General features: G+C 54.6%; 1 protein-coding gene across 1 annotated transcript in view; it reads right to left on the bottom strand.

Annotated features, from left to right (window-relative positions):
• Nucleotides 1–17,920, bottom strand: part of LOC107307646 (ranBP-type and C3HC4-type zinc finger-containing protein 1-like) — a 20,341-nt gene extending 2,421 nt beyond the window's left edge. Inside the window, 12 exon segments of the mRNA XM_015851172.2 lie at nt 1,594–1,641; nt 1,643–1,675; nt 1,677–1,733; nt 3,781–3,879; nt 3,964–4,143; nt 7,172–7,283; nt 7,375–7,535; nt 12,930–13,103; nt 13,219–13,334; nt 15,071–15,344; nt 16,840–16,930; nt 17,876–17,920. Coding sequence (XP_015706658.1) covers nt 1,594–1,641; nt 1,643–1,675; nt 1,677–1,733; nt 3,781–3,879; nt 3,964–4,143; nt 7,172–7,283; nt 7,375–7,535; nt 12,930–13,103; nt 13,219–13,334; nt 15,071–15,344; nt 16,840–16,929 — 1,344 coding nt within the window. The 5' untranslated portion in view covers nt 16,930; nt 17,876–17,920.
• Between the last annotated feature and the right edge of the window lie 605 nt (nt 17,921–18,525).

The raw sequence follows: 18,525 nt of genomic DNA, 5'->3' as shown, positions 1-18,525 counted from the left end.
GTGGGCGCTTATGGGGTTTAAGGGTTGTTTCTATGGGTGGTATATAGGGGGTTATAGGGTCGCTTTATGGGGTTGCGTTATGGCGGTTTTATGGGTGGTGTATGGGGTTATGGGTGGTATTGGGGTGGTTTATGGGTGTTATGGGTTATAGGTGGTTTATGGGGTGTTATATGGGTGGTTATGGGGTGGTTATGGGGGTTTATAGGGTGGTTATTGGGGTGGGTTATGGTTATAGGGTGGTTATGGGTTGTTATAGGGTGGTTATTGGGTTGGTTATGGGGTGGTTTTATGGGTGGTTTGGGTGGTTTATGGGGTGGTTATTGGGTGTGGGTTATGGGTTTATGGGGTGTTATATGGGTGGTTATGCGGTGGTTTTATGGGGTTATTAGTGGTGGTTTGGCGCGTGGTTATGGGTGGGTTTATTAGGGTGCGTTTATGGGGTATAGGGTGGTTATGGGGTGTGTTATGGGGTTTTATGGGGGTGGGTTATGGGCGGTTGTTTATGGGGTGGGGTTATGGGGGTTATAGGGCTGGTTATAGGGTGGGTTATTGGGTGTTATAGGGTGGTTATGGGGTGGTTATGGGGTTTATAGGGTGGTTAGGGTGTTTATGGGGGTTATAGGGTGGTTATAGGTGGTTATGGGGTTATAGGTGGTTTATGGGTGGTTATGGGTTGGTTATGGGTGGTTATGGGTTATAGGGTGGTTATGGGGTGGTTATGGGGTGGTTATGGGGTTGGATGGATTTATGGGGTGATTATTGGGGGTGTTATGGGGTGGGTTATGGGGTTGGGGTTATGGTGGTTGGTTATGGGGTTGGGGTTATGGGGTTGGGGTTATGGGGTTGTTATGGGCGTGATGGTTATGGTGGTGGTGGTTATGGGGTGGTTATAGGGTGGTTTATGGTGTTATAGGGTGTCGTTATGGGGTGTTTAATGTGGGTGGTTATGGGGTGGGTTATTGGGGTTTATGGGGTTGGTTATGGGGGTGTTTATGAGGTGAGTTATGCAAGGTATAGGTGTTATGGGGTGTTTTGGGGTGGTTATGGGGTTTATGGGGGTGGTTATGGGGTGGTATGGGGGTGTTTTATGGGTTTATGTGGTGTTTTATGCGGTGCGTTATTGGGGGTTTATGGGTGGTTATGGGTGGTTATGGGGTTTATAGGGTGTTTATGGGCGTGGTTTATAGGTGTGTTTATGGTGTGGTTATGGGGTTGTTTGGGTGGGTTATGGGGTTTTGATTGTTGGGCTGTATAGGGTGGGGTTATGGGGTTGGTGGGTTACTTATGGTTGGGTTATGGGGTTGTTATTGCGCGGTGGGTTATGGGTGGGGTTTATGGGTGGGTTATTAGGGTGTTATGGGTGGGTTTATGGTGTGGTTATGGGTGGGGGTTGTTATGGGGTGGGTTATCGGGGTATTAGCGGTCGTTTATGGGTGGTTATGGGGTTGGTTATGGGTGGTTTATAGGGTGGTATGGGGTGGTTATATGGGTTATAGGGTGGTTTATGGGTGGTTATGGGTGTGGCTTATGGGTTATAGGTGGTTATGGGTTTTATGTGGGTTGTTATGGGCGTCCCATCCCCTAATTGCTCACCCTGGTCCTCCATCTGGGCGCACATTGTGGATGGACCCAGCAGATCTCGTGTGTGACACAGGCTGCAGCGCATCCAGTCGCAAGCCGTCCTTCTTCTGCAGCACGATGCGACACGTGGGGCACTGCATGGCCAGGCCCTGCTGTCACCAGCGTCTGGGGGGGGGGCAAAAAAAGGGGCTGGGAAAGGTGAAAACACCCCAGAGACCCCATTGTAGTGATGGGGGGGGGGGAAGGGTGAACCCCCCCAAAGACCCCATTGTAGTGGATGGGGGGGAATATGGGGCGGGGCAAAGGGTGAATAACCCGCCACCCCCAAAAGACCCCATTGTAACTGATGGGGGGGGGGAAAGTCGGTGACCCCCCCCCAAAGACCCCATTCGTAGTGATGGGGGGGGGGAAAAAAGGGGTTGACCCCCCCCCAAAGAACCCCATTGTTATGATGGGGGGGGGGGGAGTGAGAGTAACCCTCAAAATCCCTATAGGGATTGGGGGGGGTGGGGCAAAGGGTAGGGATGAAAGGTGACACCCCCCCCCCCCAAAGACCCCATTTGTAGTGCATGGGGGGGGGGGAGGGAAAGGGAAGGTATGTGGGGGGGGAACCACCCTGCCCCCAACCCCATAAACAGCCCATTGTAGTGATTGGGGGGGGGGTTAAAAGGAAGGGATGAAAGGGTGAACCCCCCCCCAAACAGCCCACTGTAGTGATGGGGGGGGAAAAAGGGAAGGGATGAGGGGGTAAAACACCCCACCCCACCCCAAACATCCCATTGTAGTGATGGGGGGGGGCAAAGTGAAGGGCTGAGAGGGTGACCCCTCCCCTTATAGTGAGATGGGGGGGGGAAAAGAGAAGGGATGGGGGGGATGAAAGCCCCCCCAAACCCCCTCCCACTATAGTGATGTGGGGGGAGCAAGAGAAGGGATGAGGGAGTGACCTGCCCCCAAACCTCCCCTTATATTGATGGGGGGGTCTATAAGAAGGGCTGAAGGGATGCCCCCCCCCAAATCCCCTTACAGTCATGGGGGGGGGGGTCCATGAGAAGGGCTGACCCCCACAACCCCCCCTTACAATGACGGGGGGGTCCATGACAAGGTCTGACCCCCCACAACCTCCCTCGTATAATGACAGGGGGGTCCATGAGAAGGGCTGACCCCACAACCCCCCCCTTACAGTCATGGGGGGTCCATCAGAAGGGCTGACCCCCACAACCGCCCCATTACAGTGATGGGGGGGTCCATGAGAAGGCCTGACCCCCACAACCCCCCTCTTACAGTGATGGGGGGGTCCATAAGAAAGGCTGACCCCCACAACCTCCCTCTTACAGTCGTTTTGGGTCCATAAGAAGGGCTGACTACCCCATATCCCCCTTACAGTCATTATGGGTCCATAAGAAGGGCTGACCCCACAACCCCCCCCTTACAGTGATGGGGGGGTCCATGAGAAGGGCTGACCCCCACAACCCCCCCCTTACAGTGATGGGGGGGTCCATGAGAAGGGCTGACCCCCACAACCCCCCCCTTACAATGATGGGGGGGTCCATGAGAAGGGCTGACCCCCACAACCCCCCCCTTACAGTCATTATGGGTCCATGTGAAGGGCTGACCCCCACAACCCCCCCTTACAATGATGGGGGGGTCCATGAGAAGGGCTGACCCCACAAACTCCCCCCTTACAGTCATGGGGGGTCCATGAGAAGGGCTAAAGGGATGACCCCCCCCAAACCCCCTTACAGTGATGGGGTGGGTCCATGAGAAGGGCTGACCCCCACAACCCCCCCCTTACAGTCATTATGGGTCCATGAGAAGGGCTGACCCCCCGAAAACCCCCCTTACAATGATGGGGGGGTTCATAAGTAGGGCTGACCCCCTGAAAATCCCCCTTACAGTGATGGGGTGGGTCCATGAGAAGGGCTGACCCCCACAACCTCCCCCTTATAATGACAGGGGGGTCCATGAGAAGGGCTGACCCCCACAACCCCCCCTTACAGTGATGGGGGGGTCCATGAGAAGGGCTGACCCCATAAACTCCCCTTACAATGATGGGAGGGTCCATGAGAAGGGCTGACCCCCACAACCCCCCCCCTTACAGTCATTATGGGTCCATGAGAAGGGCTGACCCCATAAACTCCCCCATACAATGCCAGGGGGGTCCATAAGAAGCCCCCCCCCCAATGCCCCCATTGCTCCCACCTGCAGCATATCATTGGTCTGCCGTGCAGCCGCGTCGTTGTGCGCCCGCAGCCGCAGATCGTCCTGGTACTGCCGGCAGTTCCGCCCCTCGTGGATGGCCTGAGGGTGTGGGGAGATGAGCCACGACCCCACTCAGCCCCACGGCACTTGTGGGGCTCAGGGTGTGGGGCGGCGCTGGCTGACCTTGCATAGGAGGCAATTGAGGGCCTGGCAGATGGGGCAGCGGAACTCGTTGACGGAGTCCTCGTAGATGCACCAGCCGCGGCAATCCGGCGTCTTGCAGTGGAAGCTGTTGCGCGTGCGGCGCTCGGCCAGCACCAAACTGCGCTCCAGGAAGCGCCGGTGCTCCTCCGGTGACACCAGCTGCACACACAGACACAATACGGGGGGTGGGGGATAAGGGGGGGTCAATGCTGGATCGTGGTCAACTGTTGGCCAACCGTCAGTGAAACACTGGTCAACTATTGGTCAACTGGTAGTCAACCGGTGGCCAACTGTTGGCCAACCATCGGTGAAACACTGGTCAACTATTGGTCAACTGGTAGTCAACCGGTGGCCAACTGTTGGCCAAGTGTCGGTGAAGCACTGGTCAACTATTGGTCAGGTGATGGTCAACCGGTGGTCAACCATTGGGCAACCAGTAGTCAACCATTGGTCAACCATTGGTCAACCGTTGGTCAGCAGCTGGTCAACCACTGGTAGCCATTGGTCAACCAGAAGTCAACCATTGGTCAACAATTGGTCAAATAGTAGTCAACTGTTGGCCAAGTGTCGGTGAAGCACTGGTCAACTACTGGTCAGGTGGTGGTCAATCACTGGTCAACCATTGGGCAACCAGTGGGCAACCATTGGGCAACCGTTGGTCAACCAGTGGTCAACCATTGGGCAACCGTTGGTCAACCAGTGGTCAACCATTGGGCAACCGTTGGTCAACCAGTGGGCAACCATTGGGCAACTGTTGGTCAACCATTGGGCAACCATTGGGCAACCATTGGGCAACCAGTAGTCAACCATTGGGCAACCACTGGTCAACCATTGGCAAGCTGCTGGTCAACCACTGGTAACCACTGGTCAATCAGTAGTCAACCATTGGCCAACCAGTAGTCAACCATTGGTCATCTGTTGGTCAACCAGAAGTCAAGCATTGGTCAACCTTTGGCCAACCACTGGGCAACCATTGGTCAACTGTTGGTCAGCCACTGGTCAACCATTGGCCAACCACTGGGCAACTGTTGGCCAACTGTTGGTCAACCACTGGTCAACTGTTGGTCAGTCATTGGTGAATGACTGGCCAACCATTGGTCAACCAGTAGTCAACCATTGGTCAACTATTGGTCAACCACTGGGCAACCAGTAGTCAACCATTGGTCAACTATTGGTCAACCACTGGGCAACCAGTAGTCAACCATTGGTCAACCAGCAGTCAACCATTGGGCAACCAGTAGTCAACCATTGGTCAACCATTGGTCAACCATTGGTAAGCTGCTGTTCAACCACTGGTAACCACTGGTCAATCAGTAGTCAACCATTGGCCAACCATTCGTCAACTGTTGGCCAACCGTCAGTGAAACACTGGTCAACCACTGGTCAACTGTTGGTCATCTGTTGGTCAACTGCTGGTCAACTGTTGGTCAACTGTTGGTCAACCACTGGGCAACCAGTAGTCAACCATTGGTCATCTGTTGGTCAACCAGAGGTCAAGCATTGGTCAACCTTTGGCGAACCACTGGGCAACCATTGGTCAACTGTTGGTCAAACGCTGGTCAACCATTGGGCAACTGCTTGTCAACCAGTAGTCAACCATTGGTCAAACATTGGTCAACCATTGGCCAACTGCTGGTCAACCATTGGTAACCGTTGGTCAACTGCTAGTCAACCATTGGTAACCATTGGTCAACCAGTAGTCAACCATTGGCCAACCATTCGTCAACTGTTGACCAACCGTCGGTGAAACACTGGTCAACCACTGATCAACTCTTGGTCAACCGGTGGTCAACCACTGGGCAAACACTGGTCAACTGTTAGTCAGCTGCTGGTCAACCAATGGTAACCACTGGTCAACCAGCAGTCAACCATTGGCCAACCAGTAGTCAACCACTTGCCAAACAGCAGTCAACCATTGGCCAACCATTCGTCAACTGTTGGCCAGCTGTCGGCGAAATGCTGGTCAACCACTGGTCAACTGTTGGTCAGCCATTGGTCAACCACTGGGCAACCATTGGCCAACCATTGGTCAATCATTGGTCATCTGTTGGTCAACTGCTGGTCAACCATTCGTCAACTGCTAGTCAACCATTGGTCAACCAGTAGTCAACCATTGGTCATCTGTTGGTCAACCAGAAGTCAAGCATTGGTCAACATTTGGCCAACCAATGGGCAACCACTGGTCAACTGTTGGTCATCTGTTGGCCAACCATTGGCCAACCATACTGGCCAGCTGTTGGTCAACAACTGGTAACTGGTGGTCAACCAGTAGTCAACCATTGGTCATCTGTTGGTCAACCATTGGTCAACCATTGGTAACCGTTGGTCAACTGCTAGTCAACCATTGGTCAACCAGTGATCTACTGTTGATGAACCACCGCTCAACCATTGGTCAACCACTGGTCAACTGTTGACCAACTCCTGGCCAACCATTGGTGAACCAATGGCCAACTGTTGATCAACTATTAGTCAACCGTTGGTCAACCACTGGTCAACCATTGGTGAACAAGTGGCCAATTGTTGATGAACCACTGCTCAACCATTGGTCAACCATTGTTGAACCAGTGACCCACTGTTGATCAACTATTAGTCAACAGTTGGTCAACCACTGGTCAACTGTTGGCCAACTTCTTTTTAACCATTGTTGAACCAGTAGCCAACTGTTGATGAACCACCACTCAACCATTGGTCAACCACTGGTGAACTCTTGACTAACTCCTGGCCAACCATTGCTGAACCAATGGCCAACTGTTGATGAACCATTGGTCAACAGTTGGTCAAGTGTTGGCCAACTCTTAGTCAAGTGTTGATGAACCACTGGTCAACCATTGGTCAACCACTGGACAACTACTGACCAACCTCTTGTCAACCCTTGTTGAACCAGTGGCCAACTGTTTATGAACCACTGGTCAACTGTTGGCCAACTCCTGGCCAACCATTGGTGAACCAATGGCCAACTGTTGAACAACTATTAGTCAACCGTTGGTCAACCACTGCTGAACTAGTGACCTACTGTTGATGAACCATTGGTCAACAGTTGGTCAAGCATTGGCCAACTCTTAGTCAAGTGTTGATGAACCACTGGTCAACCACTGGTCAACTGTTGGCCAACTCCTGGTCACCCATTGGCCACCGGTTGGCCACGCATCCCCTCCCTGTCCCCAGGGTCCGCGCTGCGGTGACTGACCGCGCGGATCTCGCGCTCCTGGAGGTGGCTGCTGCAGGCGTAGGAGTCGTCGCGGTACGGACATCCCACCACCGGCTCCTCGCTGTAGTTGATCACCTGGCGCAGGCAGTCGCTGCGGGAGAGGCTCCGTCACCACGGGGTGGGGTTGGGTCGGGGGTGGGCTGTGGGTCGGGCTCCCCCCGCCTCCAAGATGGCCGCCGTACCGGCAGAAGTTGTGCAGACACTCGCGCAGCAGCACCCCCTGCCCCGCGGGGACGTGTTGGAAGCAGATGCGACACTCCATCCCCTCTTGGTTGGGCACCAAACCTTCCTGCTCCAACTCCAGCAGCTGCTGGAAGTTCCGCAGCCGCTCCGCCTCCAATGTCTATGGGGGGAGGGATGGTGGGGGGTGGGGGGGAGAAATGGGGGGGGAACAAATGGGGGGAGAACCAGGTGGGAGGAGAAACAGATGTGGGGGAATCAGATGGGGAGAGAAAGAGTAGAGAAGAAACAGTGGGGGGAGAACCAGATGGGGGCAGAAACAGAGGGGAGAAAATCAGATGTGGGGAGAAACGGAGGGGGTAGAAACATTAGGGGGAGAGTCAGATGGGGGGAGAAACAGATGAGGGCAGAACCAGAGGGGAGAGAATCAGATGGGGGTAGAACCAGATGTGGGGGGAAACATCAGGGGGAGAATCAGATGGGGGGAGAAACAGTGGGGGGAGAACCAGAGGTGGGCAGAAACAGAGGGGGAGAAACAGAGGGGAGAGAATCAGATGGGGGGAGAAACAGAGGGGAGAGAATCAGATGGGGGGAGAAACAGATGAGGGCAGAACCAGAGGGGAGAGAATCAGATGGGGGGAGAAACAGATGGGGGGGGAACGAGATGGGGGAGAAAAAGAGGGGCACAAAAAATTGGGGGCAGAAACGGTGGGGGGAGAAACAGTGGGAGGAACCAGAAGGGGGGGATGGGGGGGAGAAAAAGGGGGCACAAAAATTGGGGGGAGAAACAGTGGGGGGAGATCCAAATGGGAGGAGAAACATTGAGGGGGAGAATAAGTCAGGGGAGAAGCAGATGGGGGGAGAAATATTGGGGAGAAAAAGTGGGGGAAGAAAAAGTGGGGAGAGAACGAGATGGGGGAGAACCAGATGAGGGAGAGTGGCCCCGTAATCGCACCAGGAACTTTTATAGGTCCCAGAACCAGAGGCTGGTTAGATTGGAAGGGTCCTTCATAATCATTGAACCATGAAATGATTGGGTTGGAAGGGTCCTGGAAGATCATAGAGCCATGGGATGGTTGGGTTGGAAGGGTCCTTAAAACTCAGAGAGATATGGGATCATTGGGTTGGGTTGGAAGGCTTCTTAAAGATCAGAGCCCCAGAATGGTTGGGTTGGGTTGGAAGGGACCTTAAAGGTCACAGAGATATGGGATTGTTGGGTTGGAAGGGTCCTTAAAGGTCACAGAGATATGGGATTGTTGGGTTGGAAGAGTCCTTAAAACTCGCAGAGATATGGGATCATTGGGTTGGGTTGGAAGGGTCCTTAAAGCTCACAGAGATATGGGATTGTTGGGTTGGAAGGATCACAGAGCCATGGGATGGTTGGGTTGGGTTGGAAGGGTCCTTAAAGCTCACAGAGATATGGGATTGTTGGGTTGGAAGGGTCCTTAAAGGTCACAGAGCCATGGGATGGTTGGGTTGGGAGGGTCCTTAAAGCTGACAGATATGGGATGGTTGGGTTGGAAGGGTCCTTACAGACCACAGAAGCACAGCACAGTGGGTTGGAAGGGACCCCCAGCCCCAGCCCTGCCTTGGGCTGGCTGCCCCCCAGCTCCAGCTGCCCAGGACCCACCCACAGCCTCCCCCTCCCCCGGCTTTTCTTCCATCTCACTTCATGAAAACCCACCCCAAAGAGCAGCCCCCCAGCAGCCCCCCAGCAAGCAGTGAGACAAAGGTGGCACAGAGAAGCCGCGCTTGTGGGAGATTTTATTTTGGGGAGGGGTCTGTCTGCCACCCTGAGCCCCCCGTTCTCCCCACACCACAATGTCCAACGTGAGGAGTGTCGGCTGCCACCCGACGCGGAAAGCGATGGGATGAACCCAACGTGAAGAGCAATGGGAAAATCCAACGTGAAGAGCGACGTGTACCACCCAACTCAAAGAGCAATGGGACAACCCTACAAGGGGCAATAGGAAAACCCAACTCAAAGAGCAATGGGAGAACCTCACATGGGGCAATGGGACAACCCTACATGGGGCAATGGGACAACCCAACTCAAAGAGCAATGGGAGAACCCACATGGGGCAATGGGACAACCCTACATGGGGCAATAGGAAAACCCAACTCAAAGAGCAATGGGACAACCCAACACGGGGCAATGGGACAACCCAACTCAAAGAGCAGTGGGACAACTCCACATGGGGCAATGGGAGAACCCAACATGGGGCAATGGGAGAACCCCACATGGGGCAATGGGAAAACCCAACATGGAGAAATGGGACAACCCAACTCGAAGAGCAATGGGAGAACCCAACATGGGGCAATGGGAGAACCCCACATAGAGGAATGGGACAATCCAACACAGGGCAGTGGGAGAAAAGGTGAAGAGAAGAGCAATAGGACAACCCAACACGGGGCAATGGGACAACCTAACTCAAAGAGCAATGGGACAACCCAACATGGGGCAATAGGACAACCCAACATGGAGAAATGGGACAACCCAACACAGGGCAATGGGAGAACTCAAAGTGAGGAGCAATGGGACAACCCCACATGGGGCAATGGGACAACCCAACTCAAAGACCAATGGGACAAGCCCACACGGGGCAATGGGACAACCCAAAACGGGGCAATGGGATGACCCAACATGGAGCAATGGGATGACCCAACATGGGGTAATAGAAAAACCCAACATAAGGCAGTGGGACCAGCCCACAAAGGGCAATGAGACAACCCAACGCAAAGAGCAATGAGAAAAGCCAATGTGGAGGGGGGGTGGGAGAACCCCACAGGGAGCAATGGGACAACCCAACATGGAGGAATGGGAGAACCCAATGTGGGGCAATGGGACAACCCAACATGAAGAGCAATGTGTACGACCCAACCTGAGCAATGGGACAACCCCATACGGAGCAATGGGACAAACCAACACGAGGCAATGAATGGGAAAACCCAACACAAAGAGCAACGGGGCAACCCAACATGGGGCAATGGGACAAACCCACGTGGAGGAATAGGACTACCCATCATGAAGAGCAATATCATCACCCAACATGAAGAGCAATGAGATAACTTGACGCAAAGGGCGCCTGGAACAAACCAACACACGGCAATGGGGCAACCCAACACAAAGAGCAAGGAGAAAACCCAACACAGAGACCAGTGGGAAACCCAACAAGAAGAGAAATGGGAAAACCCAACACGGGGCAATGGGACAACCCAACAACAAGAGGAATGAATGGGAAACCCCAACACAAAGAGCCATGGAACAACCCAACTAGAAGAGGAATGGGAAAACCCAACGTGAAGAGCCATGGAACAACCCAATGTACGGTAATGCAGTGCTCACAGTCTGACCCACTGCAGCCGCCCCACGCAGCCCCTCACTGCAGCCCCACAGAGTGGGCACAAACCCCCCCATGGCACAGGAACCCGGAGCCGCTGCCCCCCATCACTACTGCGGCTTCCCTGAAGCTCTCACTAAGGGGACAGTGGCACGAGCAGCATGGGGACAGCCCCATTCACCTCAAACCCTCCCTGCCCACAGGGGGGCCCATAGGGGGGCTTAGTGCCCAACCCCAGGGGGCTCCTGGGCGTGAGGCTGCTGGGAGGGAAGGAATCTGGGAAGGAAACTGCATCAATTTGATGCTCCAATATGGCACCAAGGCTCCGTGTGCAGGGAGCTCAGTCTGCACCACCACAGTCCTGCCCACACCGCGGCCAATGTGGGGCTGAGACCCTCACGTCGCTCCCCCCGGCCTCCCGGGGAGCCCAGCCCCCCATGTGGGGCTGCATCAGAGCCGAGGGGCGGCCAGCGGGCACGGAGCCGCTGAGCGCGTGGGGCCGAGCGGTGGGCACGGGGCCCAGGCTGGCGGGGACGGGATGGGACGGGGCCCCCGTCCGGGTCGGTTAGCAGAACTCGTAGGACGCGTGGATGAAGTCATCCAGGGAACCCGAGCCCAAGACGCAGCGCGCAGCCGAGCCATCCTCAATCCTTCCCTTTTCCGAGTGGGATCCCGGCACAGAGAGAGAAAAAAAAAAGGAGAAAGAAGAGAAGGTTCGGTCAGTGGCTGAGCTGGAGGGTCCCCAGCCCCACTGCGTGTCCCCGTGTGGGGTGGGGGCTCCATCAGAGCCCCATGTGCGTTCCAGAGCTCCCAGCACGGCCAGCCATCCCTATGCACGAGAGGAGCAACGACGGAAACACACGGCCACGGAATCGCCATCCCACGTGCCAACACGACGACACCTGTCAGGACCCAAAGGACGGCACCAGGGGGGGCAGTGACCGTCCCCAGGGCCACCACTGCAGCACGGCAGGGAGCCCTGGGTGTGGGCAGAGAGCAGAACAACGAGGGGGGTGGTGGGACCCCAAAAGGGGGCAAATTGGGGTCAGATGTGGGGGAATCCTTCACCCAGAGGCAGTGCAGCCCCAGCACCGCTGCCCGGAGCTGTGGGTGCCCCATGGCACGGGTGGGGCTGGGGGGTTCCTTCCAACCCAACCCTCCTTTGGTTCTGTGATCTTCAAGGACCCTTCCAACCCAACCCTTCTGTGGTTCGGTGATCTTCAAGGACCCTTCCAACCCAACCCTCCTGTGGTTCCGTGATCTGCAAGGACCCTTCCAACCCAACCCTCCTGTGGTTCTGTGATCTTCAAGGACCCTTCCAACCCAACCCTTCTATGGTGCTATGATCTTGACAGACCCTTCCAACCCAATTCAGTCTGTTCTCAGTATAACCCGTAAGGATCCTCCCAACCCAACTACCCATTCGTTCTATGACTTATAAGGTCCATCCCATTGTTTTATGTCCTTTAAGGACCCTTCCAACCCAACCACCCCTTGTTCCACAATCTAAAAGGTCCATCCCATGGCTTTATGACTTTTAAGGACCCTTCCAGCCCAACTATTCCATGGGTCTATGATCTTTAAGGACCATCCAATCCAACCACCCCATCACTATATGATCTACAAGGTCCATCCCACAGCTCTATCAACTTTGAGGATCCTTAAAACCAACCATCTCATCATTCTATGATCTGTAAGGTCCATTCCACGGCTCAATGATCTCCAAGGACCCTTAAAACCCACCCACTCACTCTATGATCTATAAAGTCCATCACATGACACTATGACCTTTAAGGACCCTTCCAATGCAACCCTTCCCTGGATTTATGATCATTGTGGACCCTTCCAACCCAACTCATTCCAGGGTTCTATGATGTTTAAGAACCTTGCCTATCCAACTCATTCCCTGGCTCTATGACCTTCGAGGATCCTTCCAACCCAACCATCCTATGGCTTTATGACCTTTAAGGACTCTTCCAACCCAACCATCCCATGGCTCCATGATCTTCAAGGACCCATTCAACCCAACCATCCCATGGCTCTATGACCTTTGAGGACCCTTCCAACCCAACCATCTCATGGCTCTATGACCTTCAAGGACCCTCCCATCCCAACCCACCATGCATTTCCATGATTCCCAGCCCCCTCCCAGCACAGTGCAGGTCCTGCTCACCCCAAGCCCCCCATGCTGATCACCCCACGGCGCCGGCCGGTACCTGCTGGTACTGCAGCATCCCCTCCTGCTCCTGCTGCATCCTCCACAGCTCCGTCTCGTCCGGTTCGTAGCCGCCGGGTACCACGTAGTCGGGCGGTCGGTCAGTGCTGCACATCTCACAGCCCGGCCGCGTGGGTTTGTTGATGAAGGTGCATTTGGGACACGACCAACCCGCCTGCGGGGTACAGAGATGGATGGAGGAGCGGGGAGAGGAGATATGGACCGGGGCTGGGAGAAGCGGCCATCCCTGGGATGTAGCCTGGGGATGAGGGGGACATGGCGGCACCTACCGGCACCGGTGAGGGCAGAGAGGTGGCGGCTGGTGCCGTTTGGTGGCTGCTAACGTCGCCGATCTGCACGGTGTCCAGGTGGTGGCTGATGTCAGCAATGTCCAGCTGCCTGTTGGCTGCGGGAGAAACGAGCTCGTTACGGCACCGTGATGGAGCCCAGAGGCACCGGGATGGGCACAAAGCAGCACCGTCCTCCCAGAGAAGAAGGGATCAGCGCTCAGAGCCCGGTGCCGCACCATCCCAATAGAGCCCTTCTGCATGGCATGTTCTGTGGCTCTATGATCTTTTAGGACCTTTCCAACCCAATCACCCCATGGCTCTATGATGCTTCAGGACCCTTTCAACCCAACCCATCCCTCAGCTCTTAAGACCTTTCAGGATCCTTCAGATCCAACCATTCTGTGATTCGGTGACCTCCAAGGACCCTCCCAAATCCAACCACTCCATGGCTCTGTGACCTTTCAGGACCATTCCAACCCAACCATCCCATGGTTCTATGATCTTTAAGGACCCTTCCAACCCAACCATCCCATGGTTCTATGATCCTTAAGGACCCTTCCAACCCAANCATACCCAACCATCCTATGGTTCTATGATCTTTAAGGACCCTTCCAACCCAACCATCCCATGGCTGTATGATCCGTAAGGACCCTGCCAACCCAACTGATCCCACGGCTCTATGACCTTTCAGGCCCCTTCCAATCCAACCACTCTGTGGTCCTACAGTTTACAAGCATCCTTCCAACCCGATCAATTCCGTGTCTCTTTCACTTTTCAGGACTCTTCCAACCTACCTACTGCCTGGCTCTGTGATCTTGAAGGACTCTTCACCCCAACCACCCTGTGGTTCTGTGACCATTAGGGACCTTTCTAACCCAACCATTCCCTGGCTATATGATCTTTAAGCTCCATCCCAACACAATCCATTCTGTGGTTTTGTTATCTTTAAGGACCCTTCCCTATCCCTTAGCTCTATGATCTTTCAGGACACTCCCAACCCAACCCACTTTATGTCTTTAAGACCTTTCAGACAGGACTCTTCCAATCACTCCCCAGCCCTGTGATCTTGAAGGACTTTTCCAACCCAACCCACTCTGTAGTTCTACAGTCTTCAAGGTCCCTTCCAACCCAATCCATCCCATGTCTCTATTACCTTCCAGGACTCTTCCAACCCAACCATCCTGTGGTTCTCAGACCATTAAGGACTATTCTAACCCAATAATTCCCAGGGTCTGTGATCTGTAAGGACCCTTCCAACCCAACCATTCCATGGCTCTTTGATCTTTAAAGACCCTTCCAACCCCACCACCTCATGGTTCCATGTTCTTTAAGGACCCTTCCAACCCAATCATCCTCCCACATCCCTCCAACCCAACCATTCCTTGGTTCTGTGACGTCTCCAGACCCTTCCATACCAATCATTCAATCGTTCTATTGTCTTTAAAGACCCTTCCAACCCAACCATCCACCCACACCCTTCCAACCCAACCACCCCTTGGTTCTGTGACCTCTCCAGTCCCTTCCAACCCAACCACCCCATGGTTCTGTGATCTTTAAGTACCCTTCCAACCCAACCATCCCTTGGTTCTGTGATCTTTAAGGACCCATCCAACCCAACCATCCACCCACACCCTTCCAACCCAACCACCCCTTGGTTCTGTGACCTCTCCAGTCCCTTCCAACCCAACCATCCCATGGTTCTGTTATCTTTAAAGACCCTTCCAACCTAACCATCCCATGGTTCTGTGATCTTTAAAGACCCTTCCACCCCAGCCACCCCACACCTCTCCTACGTTACGACCCATGCAGGACCTTCACCCCCCACCAAACCCATCACTGGCTGCCGTCGCACCTTTCCTGCCCGCAGCAGCCGGCGCCGTGCCGTACTTGCGCCGCTCGTCGGCTCCATCTCCCACGGCAGCGATGGAGGTGAGGAGGAGCTGCGCCTGATCCTCGTCGTAGCGCTGCCGTGTCAGCTCAGCGCGGTTGGCCGACAGCAGATACAGGAAGGCCGTGTCCCCATCGCGCCGGATGCCGTAGGACCACACCGTGCGCTCATCCACGCACAGGCACTGCCCGATGATCCAGCGCTGAACCAGGGGGTGGAACCCGTAGTCCTGGAAGACCTGCGTGGTGATGGAGGGGGAAGCTCAGTGCCAGGGAGGTGTCGTGTCGTGCAGGGATTTGGGCTCAGCGATGGCTGTGGGGTGTGGAACCGGGGATGTCCCGGCACACATTGGATGAGGGCAATGAGTGCACCCTCAGTAAGATGGAACAACACCAGGCTGGGAGGGAGCATTGATCTGCCAGAAAGGAGAAGCGTAGAACCATAGAATGGCTGGGTTGGAAGGGACCCCAAGGATCATAGAATGACCCAGGTTGGAAAAGACCTTGAAGATCATCAAGTCCAACCGCAGCCCAACCAGAACCCTATAACCATAGTACCCTATAACCATAGTACCCTATAACCATAGTACCCTATAACCACAGTACCCTATAACCATAGTACCCTATAACCATAGTACCCTAAAACCATACTACCCTATAGCCATAGTACCCTATAACCAGAACCCTAACTCTAACAACCCTACACTAAATCATATCCCTGAGCACCATATCAAACAGCTCTTAAACACACCCAGGGATGGCGATTCCACCACCTCCCTGGGAGCCTATTTCAGATATCATGAAGCTCCAACCCCCCACCACATACAGGGCCACCAACCTCCACATTGATACCAGCCCAGGGTGCCCAGGGCCCCATCCAACATGGCCTTGGACATCTCCAGGGATGAACAGGGCATCCACAGCCTCTCCGAGCAGCTGTTCCAGCACATCACCTCTTTATGCTTCTGTGCCCCTTGAGGACCCTTCCAACCCAACCATTCCATGGTTCTGTGATCTTCAAGGACCCTTCCAATCCAACCCAATCCAACCCAAACCAACCCAACCTAGTGGTTGGCAACCCTGCCCACAGCAGGGGGTTTGGAACTCAGTGATCTTTATGGCCCTTTCCAGCCCAAGCCGTGCTATGACTCTATGATTCCATGACCTTTGAGGACCTTTCCAGCTCAGGCCATGCTATCAGTTGACAATTCCATGACCTTCAAGGACCTTTCCAACCCAGGCCATGCTATCATTCAAAGATTCCATGACCTTTGAGGACCTTTCCAACCCAGGCCATGCTATCATTCAATGATTCCATGACCTTCAAGGACCTTTCCAACCCAGGCCATGCTTTCATTCAATGATTCCATGACCTTCAAGGACCTTTCCAACCCAGGCTGTGCTATCATTCGATGATTCTATGACCTTCGAGGACCTTTCCAACCCAGGCTGTGCTATCATTTGATGATTCTATGATCTTCGAGGACCTTTCCAACCCAGGCCGTGCTATCATTCAATGATTCTATGATCTTTGAGGACCTTTCCAACCCAGGCTGTGCTGTCATTCGATGATTCTATGATCTTCGAGGACCTTTCCAACCCAGGCTTGTGCCTGCCAGCCAGGCTTGTAGGACAACACATGGTGATGGCAGCGGCCATTTCTGATCACAGGACTGGAACCCCAAGACCCCCCCTCTGTGTGCCACCCTGTGCTGGGGGCTGGCAGTGCCGTACCTGCTGCTTCAATGCCGTGATGGTGGTGTGGGGATGCACCAGGAGTGTGACGTTGGCCGACGAGGTCGCGTCCTCCACGCCGACGTTCATGCTGAGGCACAGCGGGAGGGGTGGTTGGGGATGGAGCAGAGAGGCAATGCCCTTCCAACCCAACCCAACCGTTCTATCACTCTGTGATCTGTAAGGACCTTTCCAACCCGATTCATTCTGTGGTTTTGTGATCTTCAAGGACCCTTCCAACCCAACCCAAACATTCCATGGCACAGTGATCTCTAAGGTCCCTTCCAACCCAACCATGTGGTGGTTCTGTGATCTTCAAGGACACCTCCAACCCAACCATGCCATAGTTCTGTGGTCTTTAAGGACCCTTCCAAGTGAACCCAACCATTCCCCAGCTCTGTGACCTTTAAGGACCCTTCCAAGTGAACCCAACCATTCCCCAGCTCTGTGACCTTTAAGGACCCTTCCAACCCAACCACGCTGCAAATCTGTGACCTTTAAGGACCCTTCCAACCCAACCACGCTGCAAATCTGTGACCACCGTTTAAGGACCGCACCAACCAACACTCGCATGCAAATCTGTGACCATTTAAGGACTCCTATCCCTACCCGAACCACGCTGAAATCTGTGACCTTTAAGGCCTTCCAAACCAACCATTCCATGGCTCTATTAAGCTTCGAAGGCCATTCAACCAACCCACTCATCAATTTCATAACCACGTCACCTTACTAGACATACATGAGCATGCTCTACGTCACCGCTTTTGTGTACCCCACCCACAGCTTCGAACTCATTTCTGTCATTTGGCTCTGGGTTTGTGCCCCCGCAGCCCCAAGCCCACCCAGTGGCCTCCCCATTTCCTCACAGGGAACAAATCTCTTCCTCTCATCAACTCATGTCTTGCTCCCCATCCCAGATTGCGCTTTGCCTCATGCAAGTCACCGCAGCTCCAGCTGAACCTTCCTCCACCCCATGAGCTCCATATAGACACGGGCAGTGGTGACGGACAGGGGACGACAGGGCAGAGCTGCTCACCAGATTTCCCTCGGGTTAATTGGATTTCCGTTCAGCAGGATGCTCAGCGTGGGGCTTGACTGCTGGGCCAGGGGACAGGCCGCGTGCAGGCCGCTCCTCGTCACCGTGCCTCGATGGCCAGGGCCAGCTGCAGGGCCAGTCTCTGCAGAGCAGGAGAGCATGCAGCTGCGAACCGAGCTAATGGGCAAGCTTGGTGGGCTCTGGCTATTTCGGTTAGATCAAAGCCATGACCCCAGATTTGTAGGGCTGGAGGAGAACCTCTGAGCTCCACTGCCCTACAGTGCCCTACCTTGCACCGCTCACCCCCAGGTATCCGATCAGCGCAGCCAGACCTCCAGCTTCTCTCCTCCCAGGGTCTCAGCTGTTCCCTCACGGAGGCTCCAGCCCCCATTCCCACCCCCTCCAGCTGGGCTCTCCAGGCAGTTCAGTCTGCCCTGAACTGAGAGCCCAATCTGACGCAGTGCTCCAGCACAGTGCCCCCCGGGCAAGAGCAGAGGGCAGCACCCCTGCCCTGCTGGCTTGCGCTATGTGCAATGGAGCCACAGGCGTCCCTTGGCCCTCTTGGCACAGGGCTCGTTCTACACTTAGTGGATAGCAAAAAAACAATTGGTAACTGTTGGTTAAATCACTGGTCGATTCATCAGTCTGGC

The sequence above is a fragment of the Coturnix japonica genome, unplaced genomic scaffold, assembly GCF_001577835.2.
Source record: "Coturnix japonica isolate 7356 unplaced genomic scaffold, Coturnix japonica 2.1 chrUnrandom742, whole genome shotgun sequence".
In the NCBI taxonomy this organism is placed as follows: domain Eukaryota; kingdom Metazoa; phylum Chordata; class Aves; order Galliformes; family Phasianidae; genus Coturnix; species Coturnix japonica.
The sequence above is the reverse complement of the archived record's forward strand: the minus strand, read 5'-3'. Positions and strand labels throughout refer to the sequence as shown.